Source organism: Pieris napi, chromosome 4, assembly GCF_905475465.1.
Source record: "Pieris napi chromosome 4, ilPieNapi1.2, whole genome shotgun sequence".
Lineage (NCBI taxonomy): Eukaryota > Metazoa > Arthropoda > Insecta > Lepidoptera > Pieridae > Pieris > Pieris napi.
This window is the reverse complement of record NC_062237.1, coordinates 3900388-3911416: the sequence shown is the minus strand read 5'-3', so window position 1 is coordinate 3911416 and position 11029 is coordinate 3900388. Positions and strand designations below refer to the sequence as shown.

Here is an 11029-nt window from a genome sequence, read left to right as displayed (position 1 = left end):
CTGATACATTATAGGATATACTCTAAATGTGAATCAACACGGATAGTGCACCCAATTTGGCTTTCGAAGTGGTTTAGGAACGAGAGACGCTCTCTTTGGCTATCAAGTGTTGATACAGAGATGCTTCGACATGAACAGGGATCTTTTCGTCTGTTTTGTCAATTATGAGAAGGCTTTTGATAATGTACGACATGGTAAAATGATGGAAATACTCCAGAGAATTGGCTTAGATTATAAAGATTGCTGTTTCATTAAAAACCTATATTGGAAACAAAGTGCTAATATAAGGGTAAACAGCAAACATTCTTCATATATCGAGATTCAGAGAGGTGTGCGTCAAGGTTGCATTTTATCATCTTTGCTATTTAACTTGTATGCCGGTGCAATATTTTCAGAAGCCCTGGATAATTTTCAACATGACATAGCAATTAATGGCAAACTGCTGAATAACTTGTGATACGCTGATGACACGTCTTAATCGCAGAGAGCCTCGATGGTCTACAGAATTTAGTCAATTCAGTTGCCGCTGTGAGTTCTGAATTTGGTATTAGCATCAATGCAAAAAAGTCAAAATATATGACAATAAGCCGAAAACCGGAGCTTTTCACGCAACATATATACCTCAACAATCAGACCTTGGAACGTGTCTCGAAAATACGATATCTAGGCACAGTGATTGATGAAAAGGGTGACCATAGCATCGAAATCGGCTGCAGAATTGAACAAGATCGGAACGCCTTTTCAAAACTAAAAAAAGTACTTTGTGACAAGCGCCTAAATTTACAGCTTAGAACTCGCATTGCGCGATGTTACGTCTTCTCTGTGCTGCTCTACGGCGTAGAATCTTGGACGCTGACAGAGACTATGTCCAAAAAACTGGAAGCGTTTGAGATCTGGGTTTATCGACGACCGACGTATGCTTAAAATATCTTGGACAGACCGCATACGAAATACAACCGTGCTGGACAGAATGCAGAAGAACAAAGAAGTGCTTATGACGGTTAAGAAAAGGAAACTTGAGTATTTCGGACAAGTTTTACGCAACTCCAAAAAATATGAGCTGCTTCAACTAATCATACAAGGCAAAGTGGCAGGTAGAAAGAGACCTGGCCGCAGACGCACGTCCTCCAAAAAAAATGGTTTGGACAAAGCACCAAGTCTTTGTTTAGAAGCGCGGCATACAAAATTAAAATAGCCATGAGGATCGCCAACCTTCGCAAGGAGATGGCACTATAAGAAGAAGAAGAGATTCAATAAATATAATTTCTTAAAATGTTTTAATACGTGTGAAAACCAAAGACAATGTTTAATACATACCTACTATAATTTTATTAAACAATATGTTAACATTATAAATAATCTACCTAGTGTCGGTCAGGTTAAAAATAAATAAAAAAGTCGTTCTATAATCTATATATAAATATATAGCCACATTCTTTAGGACTTCTGGCGCAATATATTTAAACGACGCTGTAATTAGATATTGCCCGACAAAATAATCATGAATTACAAAAATTAATATGTAGTCTGTGGAATAATAATGACAGATAATAAATTTAATTAATATGCACTGCCCACAATAACATTCAAACGACTGTTAAATAATTATATGTACCGTTCTACTCTGTGGCTTGTCATATACGTTCTCGGTTGAAGGTTCTGCCGAAATTTGTAGTTCTAATTCTACCTAGTCTGTGAGAGAGATGGGGCTAAGCTAGGACTCTAGGAGTTTGCAAATAAATGTGATAAAAATTGTTATTATATTAAAAGCTAATAAAATTTTATTTCGTAAACAGTTTAAATATATCAAATCAAAATGGGTCGACGATCAATAAATACCACCAAGAGTGGTAAATACATGAATCCCACGGATCAAGCTCGTAAGTATTTAAGCATCTCTTAATTCTGTTGGTTATAAACAAATTATTAAACTTATTTGAATTGTGTTTAAGGCAAGGAAGCCCGAAAGAAGGAACTGAAGAAGAATAAACGACAACGACAAATGGTCAGGGCAGCAGTGCTCAAAATGAAAGATCCTACACAGATTCTTGATGAGCTACAAAAAATCGATGAAATGGGTACTGAATAGTATTATTCAAAAGCTTTAACGTCAATATAGATACTAATGTGCTATCTAAATTGACTTGCACATAATTGTATTGTATGTGTACTTAAAATAAACTCGACCACTATACTGAGATTGATGTGAAGAGATTAATTGTTTTGTAATTCTCGGTAATAATGGTTTATCCGCCATCTAGATATACAAAACGTTTTTAATATGACAATAAATTCTTAACATTATATGTAATATAAAAGTATTAATTTAACTTACAGAATATAATGTATTACAACCCTCGCCGCTGAATGAAAAAGTGTTGAAAGAGAAGAGAAAAAAGTTAAAAGAAACATTTGATAGGGTGTTAAAGATGTATGTAAGTAATCATGACAGGTTCCTAGCTAATTGAATAAACATATTTATATGTTTATTTGGTACAGATGGTCCTAATTCTTATGTGTCAAACTGGAGAGTGAGGAGAATCTTAATTGTATTTAAAGGGTCTCTTTTCTATTCAGATGTTAACTCCAGTTTTAACAGTCCTTTTTACAATTTCTATTGTTAATTAGAAGAAAACATTTACAAATACTATATTCAGTATTTTTTCTTTGTGTTTGTAGTACAAGGATGATCCAGAAAAGTGGGTTGACTTAAAACGTCAAGAAGTGGAGTATGAGAAAAGAAGAGCTCATTTGATATCTTATTATGAATCTGTAAAACATGCACAATCAGTGCAAGTTGATGATATTCCTTTGCCAACACTACAGGTAATTTGTATTTGTTATAGTTTTAAATTTTTTATTTCAAAAATTAAGTATAGTTCATATAAATTCTGTATTTAAATGGAGGCAGTAAAAATATATATTATTCACTAATGTGTATATCACTCAAAAGTACATAGTGGATTTTCAAGTCCGGGATACTACAAACATTAATTTTTATTTTTATGTGTTGGTAAGCATTAAGTTTCTCCTTAAGTAAATAATAACTAAATAGTTAAAGAGTTTCCAAACCAATTTGTTTAAAATTTACTTTTGCAATAAATATAGTTTTACACTTATATTAAATTTAAGTCCTCCTAAGATTATTTAGTCTAAGGGGCAAAGAGGAGTGAGACACAGATAGTTCCTAGATCAATTTTGATTTTAATAAATGTACCTCAAAAAACATTATTTTGGTGAATTAGAATAAATCTTAAACCATTTACATTATTTCAGGTCCCTGATAACTTGATTTATGGAAACTTGCCATTACAAATACCACTTCCAGCTGATACATTACATCCAAGTGTACCAATGAAACCAATTCTAAAGAAGGATTCTGCATATAAAGTATGTATTTATTTTATACTACGTGTTCAAAGACGAAGCCAAAAACAATTTTTATATAACGTCATAGAAGCTATGTCATGCAATTAAAAATATCTAATTCTATTTTAATGCCATGGGGGCTTAATTTATACCACATAGCAATATGTTAAATCCATTTATATGTATAACATTCTTCTTATATGGAAATAACGATAAAAACAACCACATTACTAATGGGTTAAATTTCCATCAGGACAATTGTTATGGGTTAGATGTTGTAGAAAACTTATCACTTGCAAAAATGTTGAATTATTAATGTGAATATAATAATAATTCTTTATTTTCTTTCTTTTAATTCTTACCCATTTAACATTTGAAACAAACAGTACGATTACAATTAAGAATGTATTTGGAGACTGGTTTCCAAGCTAGGTACGAACCTGTGATATGGATAACCAGGCTTCCATTTCACAACAAAGTCATACTGAGTTATAACAAAAAAAAGTACATAAATCATATGAGTAGGCAACAAAGTTTTTAGTTTTTAAAAAAGGAAAAAAAACTAATCAAAACTGTCAACTAGATTCCTACAGAAATAGAGTTGTGTGTGTGTCTGTGTGAGTGAGTGTGTGTGTGTAAGTATTGAGGAGGGTGTGTGTGGTATCAGGCACACTCTTAAAACCATGATATGTAACATTTATTGTAATATATCTAGCAGATTTTCCGTTTGATGATAGTTCAAAGTAAGTAAAAATATGGAAATGGTTCTTCCATAGCTTCCTTGGGGTCTCCCATTAAGTGAGTTTAAATGCAAAATTTAATCTATTTAAAATTGAAAAGGATAGTCGACTCTATAAAATAAAAAAAAAACGTTTTTTTTTTCACTCAATCACAGAAGATACAAACATGTGTAAGTTATTTATATATTTCCAGAGATAACACATTCTTAACACTTGTTGTGTCAATATTTTATTTTAGTGATATAGGACTTATTAAGACAAAAATTACATACCTTTTTTGTCAAGACTAACTGAAGACTCAACAAACTTTTCAGGAAAGACCAGCAGGAGTAGAGCCCCCAGGGGTGCCCCCAGGTCCACCACCCGATTATGGTCTTTTACTTGCTGAGGCTGTCAAGTTAAGCATATCTGAGAAGAAGACCATACGTTTCTCTGATATAGCTGATGACGGACCACCGGGAATTAACGTAAACTCTAGCGTATCTAAGATTAAAAAAGGAGAGGTAAGGGCAGGGTAAACTTATGTTGCTGGTGACAGCAACTTAAAGTTTGAGCCCATTTTTTGATTAAAGATATTAGGGTTATATTCAGAAAAGAGACTACGCGAATATCATATAACCCTTAATGTGTGTGTTGCTTAATTTTAACCAAACACATATTTTTATAATAAACAAAGTTAAGTAATTTTTAATTTTTTAGGAAGTTTGAAATATGTAGATTGTCTAACCAAAAAATTTCATAGTACAGATACCGGAAAACTTCTTGAGCATTAAACAAGGGAGAGGGGGAAAGTGCGTATCGTACATATACGAGCACACACACGAGGACACAAACGTCAACTGATTTACCAATCAGGCGATCGACACGTCACTCTCCCGCCGCCGCGCACCACCGCCCCCCCAACCTAAAAATTGCAAAGGCAAAGACATTTGTTCAAGATGTTTGCCGGTACCTGTATCAATCATCGACACAGCATTAACTACTTTTTTTCTTGGATTTTTGCAATTTGTACAGAACCTGCTCTAATATTTTTTCTAAGCTATCATATTGAGCTGAAGGAGGGCTATACAAACTAACAAAAATAAATTGCTCCAGCTTCACACAAGATACAGGGAGCGTTCCACAGAGAGGCTCACTATGTCCTTCCTTTCTTTAAATTTTATTTTTTTACTAAGCAATATTAATGAGCCACCGTGTATTGCAATTCCTCTGCAGAACGAACTACCAATCTGATGATTACAAAAATTGAACATAAGTTCACATGTCTTTAACCAGTGTTCTGTAATACACTATATGTCAACATTTTCACTGCTCAAAAACAACTCAATGACCCAGATTGATAGTATTATTCTTGTTATAAACAATAAATATGATAGCGAATCAGCTATCTGTAGATTATATCTATCCTTTGTCAAAAAGTAATTATTACAACTAATGTAAACTCAAACTCAAAATATCTTTATTCAAGTGGGTAACCAAGTACACTTTTGAATCGTCAAGTTAAATTAATCGTAAATTTACATTTACTACCAGTTCGCAAGTCAAGGGCGTAGAGCGGGTAAGAAGAACTGGCAAGAAACTTTCCGCCACTCTTTTTAATCGCCAAGTATTGTCATACAAATTGTTTGAACTGGAGCAATTCAATCCCAAGGATTAGGATCATTTAAGTAGTCCTCAAATTTATAAAAAGCTTTGTTGATTAATTTTCGTTTAACGAGGACTTTGAATTTATTTAGTGATAATTCTCTAATTTCGCTTGGGAGTTTGTTGTAAAAACGAATACAATTTCCATATAAGGAGTGGTTTATCTTTTGGAGCCTGGTTGGTCGTACACTCAAATTAGTTCTATTTCGCGTATTATACTGGTGAAAGTCACCATTTGTTTTAAAATCGTTTATATTTTTTGGACATACAACAAGGCTTCAAGAATATATTGACCAGATAGTGTCATAATATTTAATTCCTTAAACTTATTCCGTACCGATAGTTCGGCTTTAAGCTTTTTATTGGCCTCTAGCACTTCCAACAGTTATCTTTCATTGTCCTCTCTCTCAAATGTAAACTGAGCACACAACTCCCTGGAAGCTTTCAATTCCCTTAGCGCTAGCTTAAGTTTAGACTTTTCTTGTAAGGCAAGGCCTCTGCGAGTTATCATAATGCTACAAGGTGTTGCTTTGGCTTCCAATAAGAAGTGTTAATACTCAAGTTAAGTATGTAGTAATTTTAGACTAATGGCACAGGTCTATTAGTATTATTATCTTAATATATATAAATTACGTGTCACGTTGTTTGTCCGCGATGGACTCCTAAACTACCGAACCTATATCAATCAAATTTGCACACCGTGTGCAGTTTGATCTTACTTAAAAGATAGGATAGCTTACATCTCAATTTATACCCGCAATATTATTTTATTGCAAATATTTGTTTATTATTTGATACAATTCTAACAGATGGCGCTGTGTTAAAAGTACCAACGTTTCACATAAGCTATCTACCTTTCACATAAGGTCTCCTACCGTTTCCCTTGAATAGGTTACTACTATGTAATATAACTAAAACCTTAGCCACAGCAACGCTTGGCCGGTCTGCTAGTTATTATATATATATTCCTAAAGTAGTACTTACTTTATATGTATAATACACAAAACACTAATTGTCCAAAAGGAAATAAAAATTTGAATTTTTCAACCTTACTGTCACTTAACTTTTTATCACAATATTAGCGTTTTAGACGCTAATTTTGCTAGCAAATCCTATTTAAACACAGCACTAATGAAATATTTAGCAACAAAATGGAAAAACTTTAAGGAAATATATAACAAAGTGATTAAAAATTATAATTTTTACAGGACCTAAATTAAACAGCTGTTTCCCTTACAGTGTTGCCAAAATCTGGATGCAAGCAATGATGAAGCAATGGATGAGGATAGCCCACCCAGCCCAATCCCTCCAGGTGTCCAAAACGGTAGTATCGCTGATGCCCCTGGTGCCCCTGGGGTCCCTGGAGCCCCCGGCGCTGCGGCTGCTCCAAAGCCCACATCACTACAGCAACGAATGTTGGCTCTCTCTGGGCAGAATATAGACGACTTTATGAAGGAGATGGAAGAGGTTCACCGAAAGAGAGAGAGGGACAGAGCTGCGGATTTGAATGCACGGTATGTACATTTGAAAAAAAAAACGACGGGTTGCACTCCGGGAGTGCCGGCAGAAGTGAAAACTTGAATATTAACGTTGTGCATTTTCGATATTTTGGAATGGTTAGGGAATAATTGCTGCGAATTTCTTTAATTATCAGTATAAAAGTACTATTATTTATGTGGAAGAATACAATATTTATTTATTGCGCTATCGTACACAAACATGACAATTTATATTACATTAAATACGCCGCGCCAGCAGTCTACTCTCCATCCGTCTTACGAATTTTCGATCAGGTCACGTGTCCTGACGCGAGTTTAACACTTTTTACCCATTCCAAAAAAAGTGTACAACGCCGCTAAAGAAGTTTTCACTTCAAAATGCGTTCTAAACAATAAATTTTAATATAATATTTGCTTGTATTAAGGTTATTTTCTCGTGCTGGAATACCCTCGAGGCCTGGAAAGCACGTAAAGGCATGTTGCTCTTGTGATACAACGACCCTCGTGGTCTAGAGACTGATTATTTTGGGGTTTTAAGTGAGAAATAATATGATCCCTATTAATTTTCTCTCATTATGGCAGTTTTCTTTTTCTGAATTTTTCCAATTTATTCAGTAGTTATAAGTCCACACAAAGAAAATGGTTTCATAATCAATTAAGATTTAATATGCTTATCCCTTTGTTTTCTTTTGATGTCTGTTTATTTTTCTCGCGTTTAGTGTCCCTACCTTTTACTTGAGACTGGCATCAAGTGAAAACTATTGCCATAGAAAAAAAGATAATCCTTGTAGACTTAAAAATATACTATAAGTCGATTAAAACAAAGGAGTTTTTTTTTCTTTTAGTACTGAGGTACCGTTTACAAGCAACATTTACGTGAAGTAATTATTTACTTTTTATTTAGATATTTTTTGATGTTGATTTTGTAAATTTTTTTACAGTTTGAGTGCACTCAAGCGGACTAAAGCCGGTCGCGATAGTGACTCTGACAGTGAGCCCGAGAACTCAGTCGACGTGGAGCCACCAGGGTTAGAAGTACGGCCCATGATACCCCCACCGTTAATGCCAGGTACGGCTTCCTGTAAATTTACGATCCACATCAAAACTGGCGCCACTGCCTAAGTCTTGACAGATCTTTGTATTTTCTTAATTCTTCAGCCATTCTTTGCCCATTTATGGGTCTAAGGGTATATTCTAATTCATATCTCAAGTCACGATCTCGTCATAAGCGCTGTCAAATACTTCAAACTTCATTTCTTCATTTCAACAGCTCTAAGATTAGATTTGTAGAGTTTTGCGAGCGATATTTTACGAGCGAGTGTTAATTATAGAAAGAAAAACCCTTTAATCCAGCCGTGAATTGAACGGACGACCTCAGGGTTAACCAGCACTGCTCTGCTAATAGAGAAATAAGTAATATAATAATAAAAAAAAAATACTATTATGTTAGCTTTTTGTAGTTAGTCTGTTAATCTTTACCCCACGGTTAATCTGGGCAAGATATATCCTAAAACTTAAGTATAAAATGGTACATTAAATTCTATATTTTATTTATTGGTTTAAAGCTCTTCAAATTAATACTAATTTTATTTTGGACTAAACTAACTACATTATTAAAGTGGTAGTATCCTGTAGTTCTCTCTTAAGTGCTCCTTACAAACGTTGTGTAAAAAAACATGGCGATTAAAAAGTGTGGCGGAGAGTTTATTGCCAGTTCTCTACTGTTCTACGACCTTGATTTGAGAACTGGCACTAAATGTAAAGTTAGAAGCATTTCATATACATTTATTTTTTTTGACGATCATGTGTACATTGTAAATTGTGTTACCCATATGAATTTTTCAAAAATATATTTTTCTTATTTTATAATAATTATTAATTCAAAACGACAGTTTCAGGTCTACGTCCCCCAATGCTTCGAGTGCCCCCCGGTGCACCACCTGGTGTCCCCCCTGGGGTTCCTCCAGCGCCCCCCGGTCTGCCACTTGTGATGCCCCCTGGACCCCCACCCGGTCTACCCGGTCGGCCGTTACGTCCCCCTGGGCCTCCCCCCGGTGCGCCTCCGCGACTCATGAGACCATTAGTGCCCCCACCACCACATGTATCAGTACTGACGGCTGCCCCACAACTCATTCAGAAGAAGGATGCGCCACAGAGTAAGTATTATAGCTAACAGCACAGATAATATCAGCATCAGTGACGTCATCACGTACCACAATCAATAGATACCGCTTACAATCTTTTCAATGCAAAAATTCTTATGAAAAATACGCAAAAGTTAACGATTAATAAAATTATTAAAATGTTATGAGGAAAATAGTATTGTTAATTTTTTTTTTTAGTAATTTTCATATACTTTTTACAATCGGTTGTCGGTCTGATTATGGCGCTTTTGTGAACCATATGGGAATAATTGTGGTCAACGATTGTTTTTATTTGATAACTTATATAGTATGCAACGAATAAATAAATATAGTTAGATATAGGATAAAAAATATTTGGCGTCTGTTATTGCACTATATTATAATTGACCGTCTAAGTTCGACATTCTCATAATTATAGTGACATGTTCAACTGCAAATCATGATTATTTAGGATTAGTATACTAGTGAGCTTGCAAATATAAGATGATACTAGTGGACCCCACAGACGTTGTCCTGCATGATATTTCAAGCTATTAGGATATTAAAGTATGAAAGTACCGACTGCAGCGCCACCTGCCGGGCTGATTTGTGAATCTAAACCATTCCCAAGGGGATCTGGGAACACACACAAAAAATTTCATCAAAATCGGTCCAGTCGTTTGAGAGAAGTTCAGTGACATACACACTCACAGAAGAATTATATATATAAAGATTGCAATTTTTTAAAGAATTTTTTTATTGACCCTAAGGGTTCTCAGAAACGAAACTTAGCATCAAGTCTGACTCCCGTACGACAGACATTTTGATTAAGATTTCGGGGTGTGAACACCCTGTATCTTGGATGAGCACATATATAGCTGTAAAGCTGTTCTCATGGGTCATGGGACACAAAACTCAACTCAAAAAAAAAACATAAAAAATAAACCATATTAATTTAGGTATTTTTCACTATATATTATTATATTTCTTCTTCCAGGTGCAACAATAAGTGCGAAGCCCCAAATCCGGAATTTATCAGCGGATGTCACGCGTTTTGTGCCTTCAGCGTTGCGTGTCAAACGTGAAGATAAAAGGACGAAGACCGAGCTTAAGGCGACAATACATAGGACTGAAATGCCAAAACAAGTGCCAACCAAAGATGACGCTTATATGCAGTTCATGAAGGAAATGGAAGGACTATTATAGAATTAAATAAATATTATAAGAGTTTTGACTTTTATTTTTATTTATGGGGAATTGGGTTACTGTTGTTCATAAGAACAACAGTAACCCAATTCCCCAAGTATAACTTGTACCTAAACAATGTGTGTGTGTGGGCTGAGAGGTAAAATATATAGATGATTGAACCTTACTTCAATTAAACTATATACTATAGAGTGTGTGTATACATAATAATTATTAAGGGTTACTTTAAACTTACATTTAAATAAGCTCATCATGGACTTAGTAAAAAGCCATTCTTAAATCAGTCGTCAATATTCACTTATGTAGCCGAGTCACCATTGTTCAGATAGTAAAAGTATCAATATTTATTAGTTAAACTAGCATTCAATATAATTTGTCAGTAGTACTTATAGTAACTTAGTAGGTATGTCAGAATGTTATCTATTTATTATTAATAAAAAATACTAAC

The 11029-nt window shown here is 34.5% G+C and overlaps 1 protein-coding gene across 2 annotated transcripts; it reads left to right on the top strand.

Moving 5' to 3' along the window:
- Nucleotides 1-1675: 1675 nt before the first annotated feature.
- Nucleotides 1676-10609, top strand: LOC125049092 (WW domain-binding protein 11). 2 transcript variants are annotated; one of them, XM_047648189.1, is made up of 10 exons: nt 1676-1880; nt 1953-2078; nt 2338-2435; nt 2680-2826; nt 3277-3390; nt 4424-4612; nt 6993-7267; nt 8194-8321; nt 9151-9408; nt 10373-10609. In XM_047648189.1, exons 1-10 carry the CDS (start codon nt 1817-1819, stop codon nt 10579-10581), a joined length of 1608 nt encoding a protein of 535 aa, XP_047504145.1. In that variant the 5' UTR covers nt 1676-1816; the 3' UTR covers nt 10582-10609. The 2 variants fall into 2 exon arrangements, with proteins under 2 accessions (XP_047504145.1, XP_047504144.1); XM_047648188.1 differs by having other exon boundaries at nt 9145-9408.
- The last annotated feature ends 420 nt before the right edge of the window (nt 10610-11029 follow it).